The sequence below is a fragment of the Trichoderma harzianum genome (assembly GCF_003025095.1).
Source record: "Trichoderma harzianum CBS 226.95 unplaced genomic scaffold M431scaffold_22, whole genome shotgun sequence".
Classification (NCBI taxonomy): Eukaryota; Fungi; Ascomycota; class Sordariomycetes; order Hypocreales; family Hypocreaceae; genus Trichoderma; species Trichoderma harzianum.
The window spans coordinates 272300-290810 of record NW_020209270.1 but is presented as its reverse complement, the minus strand read 5'-3'; the positions used below and the strand labels follow the sequence as shown (position 1 = coordinate 290810).

At 51.6% G+C, this 18511-nt stretch overlaps 5 protein-coding genes across 5 annotated transcripts; 2 read left to right on the top strand and 3 right to left on the bottom strand.

The window, feature by feature from the left end:
- Positions 1-180: 180 nt before the first annotated feature.
- M431DRAFT_154844 (hypothetical protein) lies at positions 181-2661 on the bottom strand. Its single transcript, XM_024912916.1, has 2 exons — positions 2130-2661; positions 181-2070 (listed from the first exon to the last, which is right to left on the bottom strand). The coding sequence occupies exons 1-2, from the start codon at positions 2565-2567 to the stop codon at positions 316-318; spliced, it is 2193 nt and encodes a 730-aa protein (XP_024768561.1). The 5' UTR covers positions 2568-2661; the 3' UTR covers positions 181-315.
- A 278-nt stretch (positions 2662-2939) lies between these two features.
- M431DRAFT_513402 (hypothetical protein) lies at positions 2940-4691 on the top strand. Its single transcript, XM_024920013.1, has 4 exons — positions 2940-3153; positions 3255-3385; positions 3494-4006; positions 4072-4691. Exons 1-4 carry the CDS (start codon positions 3111-3113, stop codon positions 4333-4335), a joined length of 951 nt encoding a protein of 316 aa, XP_024768560.1. The 5' UTR covers positions 2940-3110; the 3' UTR covers positions 4336-4691.
- A 1327-nt stretch (positions 4692-6018) lies between these two features.
- M431DRAFT_98906 (hypothetical protein) lies at positions 6019-8849 on the bottom strand (the record flags this gene model as incomplete). The annotated part of the gene is made up of 5 exons (XM_024925097.1): positions 6019-6893; positions 6989-7727; positions 7789-7948; positions 8030-8229; positions 8289-8849. 5 exons carry the CDS (start codon positions 8847-8849, stop codon positions 6019-6021), a joined length of 2535 nt encoding a protein of 844 aa, XP_024768559.1.
- Positions 8850-11962: 3113 nt separating this feature from the next.
- On the bottom strand, positions 11963-14321 carry M431DRAFT_322079 (hypothetical protein). The gene is made up of 5 exons (XM_024914308.1): positions 13664-14321; positions 13503-13592; positions 12763-13410; positions 12570-12690; positions 11963-12500 (listed from the first exon to the last, which is right to left on the bottom strand). Exons 1-5 carry the CDS (start codon positions 14000-14002, stop codon positions 12304-12306), a joined length of 1395 nt encoding a protein of 464 aa, XP_024768558.1. The 5' UTR covers positions 14003-14321; the 3' UTR covers positions 11963-12303.
- A 1827-nt stretch (positions 14322-16148) lies between these two features.
- M431DRAFT_154834 (hypothetical protein) lies at positions 16149-18188 on the top strand. Its single transcript, XM_024912915.1, has 3 exons — positions 16149-16638; positions 16711-16854; positions 16996-18188. Exons 1-3 carry the CDS (start codon positions 16567-16569, stop codon positions 17845-17847), a joined length of 1068 nt encoding a protein of 355 aa, XP_024768557.1. The 5' UTR covers positions 16149-16566; the 3' UTR covers positions 17848-18188.
- Positions 18189-18511: the final 323 nt, after the last annotated feature.

The following is an 18511-nucleotide window of genomic DNA, read 5'->3' as shown; positions in this document are numbered from 1 at the left end:
CTAAAGTGACGTGGGGCAGCTCACTGAATCTATTGTATGCACCCAAGCGGGCGATATGAATCTATCGAGGTCAGCGTCTCGTGTAAGTCCAAGACTTATTTATAGAGAAGAAATGAAAGACCAACTGAGATAGAAAAGAATCTGAAAGAAAAAGGAGAGATAAGAAAGAAAAAGATAAAGGAGAGATGTATAGTATTCTAAAATAAGACCAAGGATATCTTGTCATATCACCATGATGTACAAAAAGTTGCTACATGTCTAAATCATACACTCATGAATCTTACATCTCGCACATTTTGGTTGAGCCTCCTCCATCTACCTCTGGCTGCTGCTGCTTCTGTTGTTACTCCATGACCTCCTTGGTCGCCTTTCTTCGTCCTCTCCCCATGACCTCCTAGGTCGTCTTTCCTCATCCCCTTTCCATGACCTCCTGGGTCGTCTGTCTTCTTCCGCTCCCCACGACCTCCTGGGTCGTCTTTCTTCATCTCCTCCCCATGATCTCCTGGGTCGTCTCTCTTCTTCCCCTTTCCATGACCTCCTTGGTTGCCTTTCTTCTTCCACTTCGGCTTTCCTCGAAGTATCCCAGACAAAGTCGCCAGATGGCCTGAACTCGGTACTAAACTTGTCCTCGCCACTGCCTTCTTCAGACCCTTCAGCCGTGTCTTCTCGGCCAGACTGGCGCAGGTTGGGCTCCCTGTCCTCACGGCCCGAGAAAAACTTTTGAATCTCGCGGTTTATCTTCGCACCGACCACTCGGAGGTCCTTTTCGTCCTTCTCGTCGAGCATCTTTTCGTTGAGGACCTTGTTGAAAGCGCTAAACATGTGACGGGCCAAGGCGATGACCTCACGCTGACTATTGTATAGCGCTCCCGTGCTAGAATCCTTGCCCTTTGCCTTCTCCTTGAAGTAATGATAGTGAACTTTCTTGTAAGGTTCCCAGAGATGGGCAAGAGCAGTTGTTATTTGGAGGCCATATTCGCGCTTAGCTTGTTCTTCGGCACGCTTGGCGGCTTCTTCGTCTTCTTCGTCACTCTGTTTGAGTTTTTCACGGAACTGAAAATGACTGACCAGAGCAACCCGCAAGTACAGACGAAGGGTGTGCAAGTCTGGCACGGGGAGGCGCTCAAGCATAGAATCAAGCACTCGACTCGAGTTTTCAATGGCATTGGGGTTGATGTTATCGCGGACACAGGTTTCCATGGCGATGCGGTAGTGCTTTGCATCAATGTATTCATCAGGCATAAGGCTCAAGATTGAAGAGGCGTGGCCGCTCGCCTTGGCGACTTTGAGCATGCCAAACATGCGCAGCCAGTTGTCGTTGTCTGGTATGACACCATAGTAACGGACCAGGAGGTTCCAATACTTGATACCGCACGTTGTGAGCTTTGATGAGGCTAGGGCTGTGAGGACCAGGGCCAGGGTATTGCGGCCGGGGACGGCGTAGACAGCTCTGGTTGAGGGCACCTTCTTTGGAGCACCAGTAACAGCAATCTTTTCCATCTGGGTATCTTGGAATGCGTCCATGCCAGCATCCTTGGCCAAGTTGGGTATGCTCATGGTCTGGTATAATAAGTCGAGCACCTCCTTCTTCTGTTCCTTATTGGGGGCAAGGAGCAGAACGCGGCCCATGGAGCACACCAGCTCCTCGTCTATGACCAGCTGGGCCTTTCTCCATTTATCAATGACTTCAATCCAGATGGTTTTTGCGCGATCTATAGCCTTTTGCGTGTTGGCGGCTTGCTGCTCTGGCGTGATGTCGTCCACACTCAGGAGTGCTTGATGTCGCAAAGCATTCAAGATGGTAGTGTACGTGTAGGGCGTGGGGGCGCGAGTAGACTCGTTGGCTGTATCGGCTATGAGAAACATGGAGTCAAGGTCGCCGGCTCTCGCGCAAACATTGAGAACAGCATTCATGTGGATCGAGTTGGGCTGCAGGCGCTTGTCGCTGAGGAGAATGTTGTAGTGCTTGACAGCCTCGGCAACGGCGAGCTTTGGGTGTTGCGACTGGGCGCAGCCACGGAATATGATTGTAAATGTCTGCACATTGGGCAGCTGGCCTCTTTTCTTCATCTACACGGATTGTTAGTTAGCGCAATGCAAAAGCTGGGGGGCGATTTCGAGGTACTGACATCGTTGTAGAGCTTGATGGCATTCTTCAGCTGCTGCTTGCCCAGCAGATAGTTGATGAGGTGGTTCCAAGCAACAACAACTTGGCGGTCTTTGCCAGCAGTCTTGGTGAGAAGCAAGGCTTCGTCAAACCTGTCACTGGCGAGAGCTCTTTCAACATACTGGGCAATCTTCCAAGGGTCGTCCATGTGCTGTAGCTCCTTCTTGACAATGCGCTGCAGTCGCTCAAAGTCCTTTTTCTTGGAGACATCTGAATCGACGGGCTCTAGAACAAGATTCTGAGGAGCATCAGTTCGTTCGATGCTTGTAGGTGAAACTGAAGCATAATGCCTGTTGGTTTGTGGAAGAACGGGGAGGATGCCAGCGAGGGATCTGCTACGAGACGAAGCCTGCACGGCACGGCGCAAACAGGCCGCGCAGTTGACGAGACTTGCCGACATTGCGCAAAACCGTAATAAACAAGAAGAAGAAGAAACAGTGATTATAACAGGGACAGATCAACTGAACAACTGCATTGTGTATAACGGTAATATGTTGTATGTATGTTTAGTCTAACAAGACATGCTCGACCTTTTAAAAGAAAATTGTCTTGGACGCTGCACAATTAGAGTGGGCTGGCCTTATCTTATCGGCCACACTAGACAGGGATATCCCGCCCCCAAGCACACTAAGCTTTTTGGAGTCTAACGCTGCAGCGCCGTCAGCCTCTCTCTTGCGCCTCCAGCCAATCACAGGCCTCACACTCCAGGCCATTTCAGTCCCCCTTCACTTTCAACCAAAAGGAACAGACGCGACAAAAAAGTGGCCAAAAGCATCACTCGTCCCTTGATCCTTGATCTGTTATCCGTTATCCATACAACCTCTCTCTCTTTTTCTCTGTGTGTCTCTCTCGACGCTTTGACTGCTGCACCCTCCAATTCTCTACAATATTGAACACCATCTCGACTTCTTCTACTCTACAAGACAGATCAAATTATCCAACCATGGCGCCCGTGGCCAAGGAATTCGAGCGAATCATCAATACCGGTACGCACATGGCCGTCTAACGTCGTCGCGCGCGCAGAGACAGACATCCGCATCTCGCGACACTACCATCGTTGGCCCGACCAATCACTGACGCCCTGCAGCCCGCGAGCGCAAGAAGAATGAAGCCCTCGCCGATAAAATCTTCTCCAAGGGCCGCCGCCAGAGTGCGCCGACCAACTTGAAGGGTGCGCAGCCCGGAGGATCGCTGGCCAGCCGTGTCGGCGTCAAAAAGGTACAAACATGACATGACACAGACTGGGGCATTACATTTACTGTAGCATTTGCCTTGCATGAGGAGAACGAAGACGGAGCCGAGCTAATCTAAATCCCCCGACATTAGACCCAACCTCAGAACAAAGCCACAGTCTCTGCTCAGCGCCGTCGAGCAACCATCCCTGCCGGCGACGTGAACGGCGAGTGGACTCACGACCTCCACAGCTCCGTCAACCGCCCCAACACCTCCTCCAACGCTCCCCTCAGCTCCCGAATAACCCTCCCCGGCGGCCCCAAGAAGACAGCCGCTCAGAAAAAGGCCGCCAGGCTGGCCGCCGCCGTCGACCGCATGGACACGGACGATTCCGTCAGGCAGCAGGTCAACATTGTCAAGAATGGCAAGTCGCAGAGACCAGACGCCGGCATGACGATCCGGGGGCTTGCGGGCCCGTTTGCCGTCATGGGGCAGAACTTTGCGCCGGGCACGACGGCCGCGGATGTCGAGAGTGCCATGACGCCGGTGGGTGGCGAGATGGTCAGCTGCGAAGTCGTCAAGACGCAGCCCTTTATGATTGTCGAGATGGTGTTTGCGTCGAGGGAGGGCGGAGAGAGGGTCATTGAGACGTTCAACAACAAGACTGTAAGGCCTCAGTTCCCTCTTCTAATCATTTTTGTTTCTTCGTTACTAACAATTTCCCCTTCAAGGCCGACGGCAGAATCCTCAAAGTCTACGCCAAGCCCGGCGGCTACAAACCAAGCCGCGACTCAGCATCAGGACGTCAGTCGTCGTCACACCGCGACCAGGTCGTCGACGGCTCCATGGGCTTCCCCGACAACGACCTCATGGACACGGAGAACGTGCCCCCCTCGACCAGGGGCAACAGACTGCACTACGACGGCGGCAAGAACAACTCCGCCAACAAGCGCGGTCGTGGGTTCCAGAAGGGCTCTAACAACAACGGACGATAGAGTCGTTCATCGTCGAGGGAGTACCGGGGGAGGAGATCTGTACCATATTGAAAATCCCAGTTTTTTTTTTACAAAGCCCGAAATCTCTCCTCCCCGGTGGCGTGGAGGCTTTTTTTTATTACTTCTTTGTATGTTTTAGGATACAACGGCTCTGGGATAGGGGATAATTGGTGAAATAATTGAGCGTTTCTTTTTTCTTTTCAGAGCAACTGCCGTGGTCATTGGTAGCGTCAGTGAGGTGCATTGCTTGCGAATCTAGGGAGGGCGGCATGAATGAATGAAACCCAACAAAAAGCAGAAATCACGAGGCTAAATATATAGAAATACAATCAATGCATATCATGTTTTTTGGGTCATATCAAGAAAACAAGGTTATGGTGCAGTCCAGCGTTTATCTCCTCTCAGAATCAACTACTCCCAAAGACACATACAACTCCCAAGTAAAACACGATCAGAGCATCACAAGCCAATCAAGATATCAGAAGCCAATCAAAATATCACAAGTCAAAAACTTCAAGACAGTGGATAGTATTCAGATGATAATATTTACAAAACCCCACCCTCCCCCTTCCATGAACAGGTATCAAAAAATCACCATCTCGACTAAACCCTCCCCCCCTTTCGGCAGCAGTTCATCCCAAACCATCATCTCTGCCAAGTCCAGGATATATAGCCAAACTAAAGAAACCCCCTAATACTCACTCATGCTTGAAACCAGTGAAACAAACTTATAAGAAAATCCACAACCAAGAGAGATGATGAAACAGGGAGAGAAACAAAAGCAAAGGGACAGGAAGACACAAAAGAGGCAGCAAAGAGAAGAGCAAGCAAAGAAAGCCATATCTACTAAAACCCATAGTCATCCCAATAATCCTCGCAAATTGCAATCTCTCTTTTCTCTTTTCTTTTCCTCCATCTCCATCTCCATCTCCTTCTCCTTTATCCATCCTCTTCCCCCGAACCACATGATTCGGGGCAGAAACAAACAAACACAAATTTTGCATCCCCCCTATTCCCCCACCCATTCTTGAACTGTGAGAATCATTCTCTGCAAAACACGTAATAGAGCCAGTCTCGATTGCAGATACATACAAAGAATAACGAGAAACGACACCGAGGCAGACACCAAGTAGTCGTACACGGAGCAGGAACATAGACCGATCCCACAAAAACAAATAGAAACACAAACAATGAAACCCCTTCCCATCCACCGATATGCAGATTACGGGCAACCATCTAATAAAGACGAAATTGCCTTTTGGTTTACGCACAGACGGCAAACGCACCCCCTCCCAGTCCGAACCCATATATATCATTCATGACGTGCGTCGCAGGATCAGGCCTAATGAGCGGCTCGGGTATGAATCTCGGACTGTGGGGGATTCAGAAAAGTATCCCCCGTCATCGCAACGGGATCCCTCCTTACGGCCCGCCTCAGTGGGCTTTATGAATAGCCAAGTTCCCAATCACCACGGCTCTCTTTCAAGTCATTGGCGAGTGCGCTGAAAAGAGCGTTGGATCCATGGAATGTAATGCCCCATGCTCTGATTTCAAAGACGGACGGTTGTCTTTGCGACGCCCAGTTACTTGGTCATGATATCGGTGTAATTCACAAAACTACCACAGTCGGAGAGACTAGATTTCCTTGACTTCGGCTGAAAGGGAAGAGTCAGAAGCATGGCTTCAATGCCACGGGTTCTGGTTGCCCATAAAGCCTTCTTCCAATGTTCGCTCTTCCAGGTTCCGAATAAAGTCCCGGTTGCTGCGGGCACCTCCCTGTTGGACCCGGCTGCCTCGTCTGCCAGCGCGACCTGGTGCGTTATCCAATCCCTCGCCAGTTGGTGGATAGTATGCCGGGCTAGGCTGAAGTCGAATGGGTTGGCTCGGGTCAAGGTGGCTTGCGACTCGTTGAAGCGCAGGAGGGATGCCGCTTTGTTGCTGCTCCATGGTCGAAGCCCGCTGCCTATTCGTTCTCATGCCACCTTGCTGGTACATGTTAGGCTGTGAGGGGTTCGAGTATTGCGACGATTGGAGCTGCTGAGGAGGCTGCGACATGACCATTTGACCGTACTGGCCGGTTTGGGGTGGCCCGTACTGAGGGGGGACGCTTCCGTGGGCAGCGCCAGGGTTATAGACGGCGCTGTTTGAATACAAAGGAGCTGGTACGTGGCCAGAGGCCTGGTACTGTCCACCATATGCGTTTTGCGCTGAATTGGCCTGGGCCTGGGCCTGGGCCTGAGCTTGCGCTTGAGCCTGAGCCTGGGCTTGCGCCTGGGCTTGGGCTTGTGCCTGGGCCTGGGCCTGAGCAGCCTGAGCTTGCGCCTGCGCGGCTCGTTGCTTGCTGAGGGCCTCGGCTTGCTGCTGTTGCTGGGTGCCGGGAGCTGGTGATCGGTTGAGGGAGCTCGACTTCAAGTTCATTGGCGGGACAAAAGGCCCAGTGTACTTTTGTTGTGTAATAAAGGGGTGAAGTTTTGCCTGCTGTGGCGACCACCGCTCTAGAGGGTTGATGTTAAGCAGACCCCTGACGAAGTCGATGAAGGCGATGCGATTGTTCATCTCTGTAGCAATATCAGGTTAGGTCAAGGGAGCCCGTAAATGCATTGGGAGAGAATGGGAATGGGAGAAAGGGGAATCTTTTCCAAAGAATTCTTACCTCGGTCGATCTCGCTCTGCTTCATATTCTTGCGGGGCATGGGGTACGACTTGATAATCTCGGGCAGCGTATTAGCCTGGAAGTACTTCTTACTAGGCTGTTCCTTGGTGTTGTGCTCCCGCGAATACTGTTCCATGCTCTTCATGTGGTATGTCCGCCTGCCAAATTCATCCTGCCGCCGCTCGAAAAACTCGAGGCCCTGCTTGCCCATGTCAATCATCCAATTGGGGGGATTGCCAAGCATCTCGACGATTCGAGCAATCTGGTTGTACTCTGATGAGCCGGGGAAGAGGGGAAGTCCGAGGAACAGCTCCACCACGATACAGCCCAGCGACCACATGTCGATGGCGGACGAGTACGGCAAGCCCAGCAAGACCTCGGGGGATCGGTAGAATCTGGACTGGATATAAGTGTAGACCGTCTGGCGCTCGTCGCATGCCGAGCCAAAATCGATAATCTTGATGATTGGGCTCTCAAGATTCTTTAGTAAAATGTTTTCTGGCTTCAAATCGCAGTGAATCAGCCGAGCCTTGTTGAGAAGGGCGAGGCCATTCAGAAGCTGCTGGGCGAACACGCGGACCAGAGTCGTGCTGAGACCGCGGAACTGGTTCTGCTTGATAAGTTCGTACAGGTTGACGCTGAGCAGCTCGAAGACGAGGCAAAGATGCTGTCGGTGGATAAAGGTGTCTTTCAGTCGGAGAAGATGGTGGTCATCGTTTTTGTCGAGCTTCGTATTGAGCTTTTTTTTTATATCAAATCAGCGCAAGCTAATAATCATAGAATGGAGGGGGAAATCCTACCAAGTCGAGCACAGACACCTCCATCATACTCTGGTTGAAGTAGGCGGTGCGGTTTTTGATAACCTTGACGGCCACGACCTCTTGCGTCTTGAGATTCTGACACTTGACGACCTGACCAAAGGTACCCTGGCCCAGCACATCGAGAATGAGATAGCGATTCCTACAACAAAGTTAGACAACATATTATGACAGCGAGGGAGAGGAGGCGGCTGTCTTAAGCAAGAGAAAGGAGTATACGCACTTGTGGCCGGCTTCTTCAGAGCCCAGAATGTCGTTCACGTAAAGGATGTAATCGCTATCCTCGTTGTCGTAGCCATCGTTCTTGGTGCCCTTGCTGGGCTTCGTCAGGACTCGGCGAGGGTTCCGCGATGACTCGTACTTGAAGCTCGGGTTGCAAATGCGGTACGTGGCAGGCAGGTGCAGCGTCAATGCTTGGAGAGGCTATATCAGGGTTAGAAGCTGTCGAGTCAAAATAAGTTGTAGTGGCATGGCAGACTAACACTAATGAAGCCTCCCTCTGGGTTTGCTCGCCTGAAGCGCGGCTGTCTCGTGTTCTTGGGCTGCAGCTCGGCGGGCGACTTGATCTTCTTGAACTCGGGCACCGTCTTCATCATGGGGGGATTCTGGCGGCGAGGGGCCTTGTTGTCGCTAAAGGAGCCGTCGAGCGTGGCCACGGCAGACGAGGGGTAGCCATCGTGGGAGTAGGAGGAAATGGGGGGCAGCTGGGGCTGGCGACCAACAAAGTACGGGCTGCTCGAGTAGTCGGCGTTGGGCGGCGTCTGCTGCGAGGGCGAGCTGGTGTAGGCCTTTTGGTAGGGCGACGTGGGCGACAGCGTGTCCATGGGCGAGTAGCGCTGGGCAGCGGACGACGGCTGCTGCTGGTGCTGGTTCTGCAGCTGCTGGAGCTGGAGCTGTTGTTGCTGGAGCTGCTGCTGGTGTTGGTGCTGCTGCTGGTCCTGGGGCGAGTACAGGCCCGACGAGCGGGTGCCCGACAGATGGGCCTGGTGGTGCGGCCTCATGGGGTACTTAATGCCGGCGTGGGCATCGTGGGCGTCGTGCATGGCGACGTCGCCGCTGTTGTCGCGCACGGGGGCGGTAGCGAGAGGCGAGGTGGCCGGGTTGAGGTTGATGCTGCTGGAGGAGCCGTGGTGGGCGCTGAGCTGCTGCTGCTGCGGGTGCTGGGGCTGGTGGTGCTGGTGAGGCAGCTGGTAGTGCAGCTGGTGCGGCAGCGTGTGATGCTGGTAGGGCTGGCGGTCGTAGCTGTTGCTGCTGTGGCTGCTGGACGAGTTGATGTTGTTATTGTTGTTGTTGGGGTTGGAGCTGGCGATGTTGTTGCTGCTGCTGTAGGGCGAGCCCGAGGAAGAAGCAGCGGCGGCAGCAGGCGGAGCGGACGCAGACGCCGAAGCTAGGGCAGAAGCAGACGAAGACGCAGACGCGGCAGACGCTTGACCGGCCGGGGCGTGGCCAGAGGAGGAGGCTGGCAGAGGCGAGGGATAGTCTCGCGATGTCTGGCCGCTGTTCTTGTGTCGAGAGTCGGGGTACCACGACGGATTATCCATGGCGGGCAAGGCAGAGCAAAGGAGGGGCGTCAGCGGTCCAAGCAGCGGCCGACCGGGCCACACAGCACAGCACAGCAAAGCACAGCACAGCAGCCTCCAGACCAGAGCGCTATTATTCTGCACCAGCACAGGCGGTTGGTCAGCGCCGATTTGCTGCTGCTGCGGATTTGCGACGGCGCTCGATCAACGGATCAGAGTCGCAGCAATTGGGCGCTCGGTGGAGGCCCAAGTTCCGGGGGGATGCGATCAACTGCGACTTGATTGAGGGAGTGGGTAAGAAATGGCTACGGCGGGAATGGTCTGGATTGGATCTTGGTTTTTGGTGGCATAAGCCCAGCCCAGCCTGGAACTTGTCGTCGCAGCGCAGTGGTGATCAGTCTGGTGCGACTCTACAGTGCAGTACAGCCAAGGTACATTTGATCCAATGGCTCACTGCACTCAATCAGATAGGCCAGAGAGGTACCTTCGCCTGATGGAGATTTTGATGGATGCGAATGGCAGAATTGAATAGGCAATAAACACGCAAAACCGGAAACAAAAGAGGACGCATTTGCTTCATTCGAGTATAAGGTTTGATGCTAGCCTCATTTCTCTCTTCTTCTTCTTCTTTTTTCCCTCTTCGTTCTGCTTTCCTTCTTTCAAATCAATGTCGTTTGCCGAGACCGAACACGTTTGCAACGTACAGCGCGCATCGCTCCAGGACTTGCACTTGTAGCGGTACCCAGCCCGTTGAACAAGGCGCTAAGACGACCGGAGCTCACTGTAGCGGGCAGTCAACCTTGAGGCCTGTAATCGGCGCTGACTGAGCCCAGCTTGCGAGCGCAAGTACCACTACATCCAGGGCGGGGCCGTTGCCGGTTGCCCAGGGAAGCTCCCACTCTCGCTGGCTAGGCCGCGTTGGTGCTAGCCGCTGCTCCAAGTCAGGCCGCAGTTCTGGTACATGCAGCTGAAACATGAACTCGAAGCATCAGCAGCAGATCTCGCTCGGTCACAGCAAAAGATGAGGTGCCTATAAATGTCCATCCATGTGATATTGGATGACATCAAATGAGCACAGCCGATACCTTACCTTGAATATTGACAGACAATCAGGACATCAATTGTTCACCAGTGACTGAATCATTAATAGTAGTCTCTTGACGCTGATTAATTGTATCAAGACTTACGGAGTACCTTGCTCTGAGACGTCAATCACCGTCTTCAGACACGACTCCCAGCATCAACAATCCACGCCCCCCACTCATATTATTTCAACGGCGTCAACGTAATCCAAATCAAAAATATTGATACCTGTTTTGATACTTGCTCGATCCGTTTGACAGCAATGCCATCCTTACCAGGTACCTGTCTGTCTACAAAGCTCCCGAAACAAGGCTTGCAACGTATCATCCACTCACTGCCGCAAAGGTGCCCATATCCATTCAAAGTACATGTACATGTACTTGCACATCCAACACGCCGCAAGCACCTGTCGCTGGCTGGTTCCACCCAGTTCTGCCCGTCTTCAGCGAGTCAGCATCGCCAATTGCTCTTCGTGCTCAGCCATAACTCATCATCAGAGGCTCGCAAAATCACCCTCTATTCATGAAAGCGCCTCCTTTTCTTCTCTCATCTTCACATGTACATACATGAAAGAATCCCTTCCCTATTCTCTCGTCATCTCATGCAATCATTGCAAACCAGCGACCAGTAGTAGGCAGTTCCACTGATTTTGCCCCCAAGGTTCCCTGCTTTTTCGGCCAAGGTGACAGCAGCAGTATGGATATCAGCTCCGTCATGTCCCCTGCATAATCTGCAGCTCGAAATCGCCACCGGCTGTTGTTTTCCCGCCCAAAATTCTCTGGACGTCATGCCATGTGTAAATTCGAGTCGCTCATGTACGACGCAAACCATCTGGAATACGAAATTGTGTGCCCAATACAACGGCACATTCTCTTGTTCATGGGATGATGCGCATGGCGACTGTAGACATAAACATCCATGCACAATTAGATGGTATCACATGCAAGTCTGGTCTAGCAAGCCAAGCAAGCAAGCTCTCCTCGAGAACCCCGCAGTGATTGTTGCAATAACTGCCTGTAATCCAGAAGCAGGTATTTACGATCATATAAACCACCTTCATTTTCTTCCAAATAGTCAGACCGAAAAGGCATTCTGGCTACAAATTCGCTCTCCCACTTGTGCTTGTTATTTTCTTACACATAATAAAAATCCACATCATCTTTTCCGACGTCGTCGTACCGCAAAAGCCTCAGTCTCCTATGGGAGAAGATAAAAAAGAAAAATCTCAAGGGGGGGAGCAACCCCCCCCCCCTTAACTTCAAATGCTCTTCTCAGGTTATCCAACCCTTCTTTGACACAATATGGTGATGCCACGCTCATTTCTTCAGATCGCGCAAGACAATAGAAATTCGTAATCATCATCATATGGGAACAGACAAAAACAAGTATGAAAGGGTGAGAGACAGAGAGAGAAAGAGACAGAAAGAGAGAAATTACCTGCTCCAAATGCTCCCATGTGGTATCCCAGCAGGCGGCGCTCGTTTTAAAATGAAAGAAGAAGAAGAAAAGGAATAAAAAGTAAAATAAAAGCATTCCAAACTTTTCGTTTCTCTCGTGCATAAAATGAAAAATTACACGGGCAAAAGGAGCAATGAGAGGAAACCCCTGGAAGAAACAACCTTTGGAAAATCACACTGGGAAAGAAAAAACGATGGCTGGTACAAAATGAGAAGAGCCCATATGCTGAGAATGGCAGTAGATAAAAGGGAGTGAGGTTAGAGGAAGATGACAACAAAGTTGGGCAAATCAACAAGAAATGGGGGAGACAAGGAAAGGAGTATGATACGTCAAATGGTAAAAGAAAATGAGTTCCCCCTCAACCGTGAAATTTCTTCTTTCTCAACTCCTCCACTCTTACAGCTTGCGATCCCGTTCGCACTTCATTCCCCGATGACTACGATTGATAGCCGCCGAAACCGTTGTTGAAGTTTTGTCCCTGGTTTTGGTTCCATTGAGCGTTGGGACCCTGGTGGCCTCGGCCATATCCTCCGGCGCTCTGGGGTCCACCATATCCCATGGGGGAGCCGCTGTATCCCGCGGGAGATCCAGCTTGTGGGCCGCCAAAGTTGCCTTGTTGTCCGTTGTATTGTGCTGCAACAAAGAGCGCATTGGTTAGTGTCCAGTTCTGTAACCAACAGCCAGTTCAATATAGCAACTTACCTCCATACTGCGGGTAGTACGTGGGAGTACCAGGGAAGCCCGGGGCCTGAGAGGTCTGGGGGCTGTATGGCTGTTGCTGAGGGTCAAACGATCCAGAGTTGGGTGTCTTGTCCTTGCCCCACTGCTCACTATGTCAGTGATATGTCCCGCCGCCATTCGTCACTCAACATGTTGAAAAGAAAGGTTTACTTACGCTGCACTTCAATGGCCGGCCGTTGACATTGTATCCGTTCATCTGGCAAATGGCCATTGCCGCATTCTCGTGGGTGTCCATCTTGATAAAGGCAAAGCCGCGGTCCGCCTGGAATCGTGACTCCACGACAAAGCCAAAGTTCTGAAACAGGGGGACAACGTCGTTGGGAGTCGTGTAGGGGGTGAGGTTGCCCACGTAGCACGTAGTCTGCCAGTTGGGCGTCTGCGCAAGGATCATCTCGTAACTAGCGATTCCGTGGGCAGGGAACTGGTGGTGGCCAAAGGGAGTGGTGGGAGTCATGCCCATGGCCTGCATTGCCTGCTGCTGAGCCATTGAGGGTTGACCCTTTTGGTTGGCCCAGTTGCAGCGGATGGCGCGCGATCCGAGCCACTCTCCATCCATGGAGCTCAGCGCCTTTTCGGCATCGGGCCGATCGCGGAAGGCCACAAAGCCATAGCCTCGAGATCTACCCGTCTTCATGTCCCACATGACGCGAGCTTCCGAGACGGAGCCAAAAGCAGAAAAGGCCTGGAGGAGGATATCATCGTTGACTTCGTTTGAGAGATCGCCCACGAAGATGTGGAAGTGGTTTGACGTATCCTCTTTGCTGGTGGTGTTGGACTGGTAGGCCCAGTTGACCCGGATCTCCTATATTGTTCACAAGAGCTGTGTCAGTGGAAGCTGGGAGACAAATACCCCATGAGGGACAAGATGAGAAGCAACATCTATGGTAGACATACGGATTGGTGAACTCGTCGACCATTCAGGGTCTGCATGGCCCTCTCTGCCGCACCGGGGTCATCGTACTCGACAAAGCCATAGTTGTAGCCCTTGGCCTATATATACCACGGTTAGCAAAATGTACAATCCAACACAACACCACAGAAGTACATGTCCACACATTCTTGTCTGGGATAATCTTGACGTTCTGGACATGGCCCGTGGTCTCAAAGATCTGACGCAGCACGTCCTCGGTGACCCGCTGATCCAACCCGCCAACGTAGAGGGCCCGCTTGTTGGGCTCAGGCGCAGCTCGTCGGAAGCCGGTGGTTGGGGAGAGAATTCCACCGCCGTCAACGCCAGATCGGGGAGAGGTGATGGCCGTCGGGATTGGGTTCGTGTTCTGCGGAATATGGAGGGGAGGCGGGGGGAGGTGAGTTGGGTTGCCTTGGCCGTTTTGGGCGGCAGAGGCGCCCACGCCAGGCTGCGCAGAGGTCGGAACAGCGCCAGCGTCAGCCATTGTCGCGACTATGAGGATTCTTTGGAGAGGATCGTATCGGGCACGCGAAAGGGGTTGAGGAAGCGGAGGCGCGCAGGCGGTTGCGTGGGTGGCGATGGAGAGTAGTGAGGAGAAGTCGGTAGAGAGGAGGGGTGCTTTTTAGGGGGGAAGAATGCAACGAATAGATCTCGGACGACGAGCTCGCTAACTATCGATGACGAGGGAACAAAACAGACGGAAAACGCTGCCGGCGAGAGGCTCGGAAAGATGCTTGGAGTAAATCGAGGCGAAACCGAGGAGATGCGTTGAAGGAGAACTGAGAACTGCCCGGCCGAGCTTGTGGGAAGCTTGCAGCGCTGGTGAGGCGGGACAAGATAGGAACAAGACAGGGGACAGAAAACTGAACAAGAGCTGCAAGGATGCGGATGCCGAGAGGGACTAGGAAAATAATCTTTGAAAAGAAATAAAAGAAGAAAACGCAGAAGAAAACGATAAAGGAAACGAGTCCCGCAAATCGCAACCAACCGCTCCGCTACTTTCGTGCTCACACAGCGAACTTTGTCTGAGGAAAAAAAGAGACAAAAAAACCCGGCATGTACTAAGTTGGACGGGATGTCAAGGTGAAGGTTTGTGCTGGGCAAGAGTGGAGAGCCAACTTTGATGGATTTGCAGCTAGAGCGGCTACCCTATAACGGGCAAGGTGCAGATTGGATTTTTTGTGTGCGTGTGTGCTTTCGAGTCTTTCTTCTGCCGAGAGAGCACGGGAGAGATAGAGAGGGGTGGGCGCGGCTGAACCGTGGGCTTTTAATTGTTTGAGCTTGGGCAAAGCGATAAGGAGAATGAGGAGAATGATATGGATCTATGGATGTTTGTTGTGCGGTCTATTGTTGATAGTTGATGCTACTTCTACTATGCCTACTAAGGTGCTCTTTAGTAAGGCAGCAGGTCTGTGACATGGCCTCGCAGGGGGTTGAAGCTCTATCCGTCACATAATCTGGCTCTTAGACACCTATAGACTGGAGCGATGGAGTCGCCTGTGCCCGACACCTCGTATTGCTGTCAAGGCTGGGCGTTTTGGCGGTTATATACAGCTAGTAGAAGGAATAACGCAGGCTAGTTCGGGTATCTTGGGTATATCCAACAACTTCAACCAGCGGAATAGATCATGGAAACTATTCGTTTGATTTGCTTTCGTCTTGTTGAAACTCAAGGCACATTCATTCTCCATCAGTACATCACTGCGCCGACTCCTGCGCCTCGAAATGCGAAATACTTCAATGATACCCTGACAGGTGATAGTACTAGATCACGAGGCTGCCCTCTTGCTCAGCGCCACGCCAGTTTCGGCGGCCGGCCTCTGCGCTTGTCTGCGTGAGTCCTGGCATCCATAGCATATCAATTATTTACTTTGTAAACTTTGTAGACTTTAATGACATGGGTTGGTTTTGCAACCTGGAGTTGTGAGACATGCGGCCACATGGCTGATTCAGCTGTCGATGGAGCACGAGAGCTCTCTGATGGACTGATCTGACCCCAGCAACTTGAAGCACCTATGGAGGGAGGTACCTCATCCTCCACAGCAAGCAAAGCCCCGACCTCGCCCCTAAATACTAGGTACGAAGCTGAGGCTGAATATACATTAAAAGTACAGAGTACCGTCGAATTTAATCATACAGCTCCACAGGACTCTTATACTTTTAACCCCTATCCAAGGTTTTTGCTCTTCTTACAAGCTGCTTGGCTGTACATGTTTAGCCGTTCTTCAGGACGTGGCGGCATCTGCGGGGAATTTCCGAGCCCAGCGCAACCATCTGAGCCACAGTTTGCGACCTTGGATCGCGGAATGCGGGATCGGCAACGAAGATGCAAGTACACTCTACCTGCGCGATCGGGTTCTGGCGGCGCCGAGATCTGGAATCTTGGGTACTCCCGCCGTAAGATAGCGGCATGATTGCTAGAGCGGTTACGGAGTAATACCTCAGTAGCGGGAGATGGTTTGTAATGTGTACTTGAAGACTTTCGTGGATAAAGGGTAGCGAGTACCTCACTCAGCCACAAGCTCTCCCACCGAAGCAAGCCACAGCCACAGCAGAAAGTGCCCCTAGCACTAGCACTTCTCCGAATGCCAGCCCTTCCAAATGTTCCCAAGGGAACGAACGTCCAGTCTCACTCTTTGAGCTTTCACTTGCGCCGCTACAAACCCTTCAAAACTTTGTATCTTTTTGCGCCTCCTCTGCTGCCATTATCTTCTATTCTCCCTCTTCTCCTCCCGCTGTTCTACTTTCTCTCCTCTTCACCAACTGTTAGAACTGCGCCAAAGTCCCAAGTGCAAACCCCATTGGGAGCTGCTCATCGATCCCAATCGAATCGAATCGCCACTTCGTTCTGCGACTTCGCCTTTTAGGTCCGCGCACCAAAACAGTCTCACTTGCGCTGCGAATGCTCCAACCGAGCGCTGTTTGCTGATTCCTAACTCCGACTATCTCTATCTTCAATCTTTGCTGGTTGGCTCTCTAAACCGGGCGCTCCAGCTCTCTTCTCTCACTCACGCTCACGTTCACACTCGTACTCGCATCGCCAGCGCAATGGCAACCTCAACCTCAACTTCACCCCCAATGGAGCCTTTAGACGCCCTCCAATCGCTCATCAACGACGTGGTGAGTATTTCTCAATTACCTGCCCCCTAATTTTTTTCCTCCGTCGCCGACTAATTTCTTCTCCTAATTAAGCTCGTACAAACTGGCAAAGCTCTGCGGGCCTCTCGCAGAGACGCTCAGGGGAATCTGACGCATGCTTATGGGCCTACACAGTCAAAGCTGCCAGACACCATCGATCACTTTCACAATGCGCTCAACGAGCTGGAAAGTGAAATTGTAAGTGGCGACTCAATCTCTGTTTCTTTCTCTTCATCTTCCCCCAATCTCCCCTTTTATGTCTTTTTTTCTTTCTTAATTAATTCCTTGTTGCCCTCAATTTACTCACCACTGACTCTTTCTTTCTCCCCCATTGGCTAGATTATGGCCAAGTCAGTCTTGCTCAGAGATTATAATGAACTGCAAGAAAAGAAGAAGAAGCTTTTGGCTCGGCCTACACCTCAGCCCGTCGAGGCACAAGCAAAGCGACCCCCAAATATGGATCTGCCCTCACCGCCAGAACCCATTTTCAAGGATGAACCAATGGCAGAGGACGCAGACGTGAAGCCTATGGCGCCATTCCCCAACATGAGCATCGATCTTGCGGAAGCCGAACCTATTGACATGTCCATCAAGGAGCCCAATGGCCAGCAATCGCAGCAGCAGCCACCTCCTCCAGGCGGAATGAACGGGCTGAACGGAATGCCTAGTCCAGGGGACAAAAAGCCAATTGCAGACATGCTTCCTGAACCTTCCGGATCAAACCAACCACCAGTGTTACCAGAGGCTTCCGGGATGAATTTTACCGACATGGAGTTTACTCTTGCACCGCCGCCGGGCAACGAGGTTTCCGGCCAACCCAATGCCTCCAAGGAGCCATCATTCGATCTAGCTACCTTTGCACCAGCTGATGGCGGTGACGACCTTTTGAATCTCAACCACCTTCTACCCACCGACCCCAGCGGCTCGGCCGCCCAGGCCAACCCAGGCCAGGTAAAGATGGAGGACGTCAAGGTTGAGGTACCCGACGCGACAATGAACACCGACTTCTTTGGCCCAGAATCTGGAGCCGCTGACGGGATGGACTTTGACTTTAGCCTTGGAGGCTCGGGAGACGATACTTTTGATGACCTTATGAACAACCGCGACAGCACTTTTGAGCTGATGGACGCTGGTGGTGACTTTGACACGGCGTTTTTCGGGCTTGACAAGCCGGATGAGAATCCTGCGTGAGGGAACTGATGAGTAGACAAAGACACGATTATGCTTCTCTCTCTCTCTTTTCTTTAATTGCAAGGCTTGGATGTGGTGGTATAATTCCTCTTTTTTTTTTTTTTTTTACGGCCTAAGATGGCTCAACCCATTTTCTAACGTGTTTCTTTAAACATCTCTTCTCTCTTTATTCTTATTTTTGCTTTTGCTTATGTTAGTCATAATTGGTAACAAAGGGTCACGGTGTCTTGGGAATGGGAATGGGGATCAAAAGAATATACCCGCGCTTAATCTTCAATAAGGTCTCGTTATATTAGTTAGATGCGCTTATGTATCAATATTACTATTACATGTTATCGCTTATGCCTCAATATTATTATGTTATAAACACCGTTCTGAGCAGAGGGGAAACAAGTATCATTCTCTAATTGCAAAATTCATCACATCATTCATCGCCAAGTAGATGAGCAATAAGCTTCTCAGATTAATGAGCATACAGGTTATTAACACCCATTTATGCCTTTAACTAACTACCTAAGCTAATAAGAGGATAGAACAAGCAAGTGTTTTGATATAAAATGTAACCAACACAAATGTCTTGAACGAAGAAAATTAACTAATCAAAAGAGTTCATCAACCGAGCACAACTCGCTTCCCAGCTATCAAAGCTTTCCGAGGAGTGCTG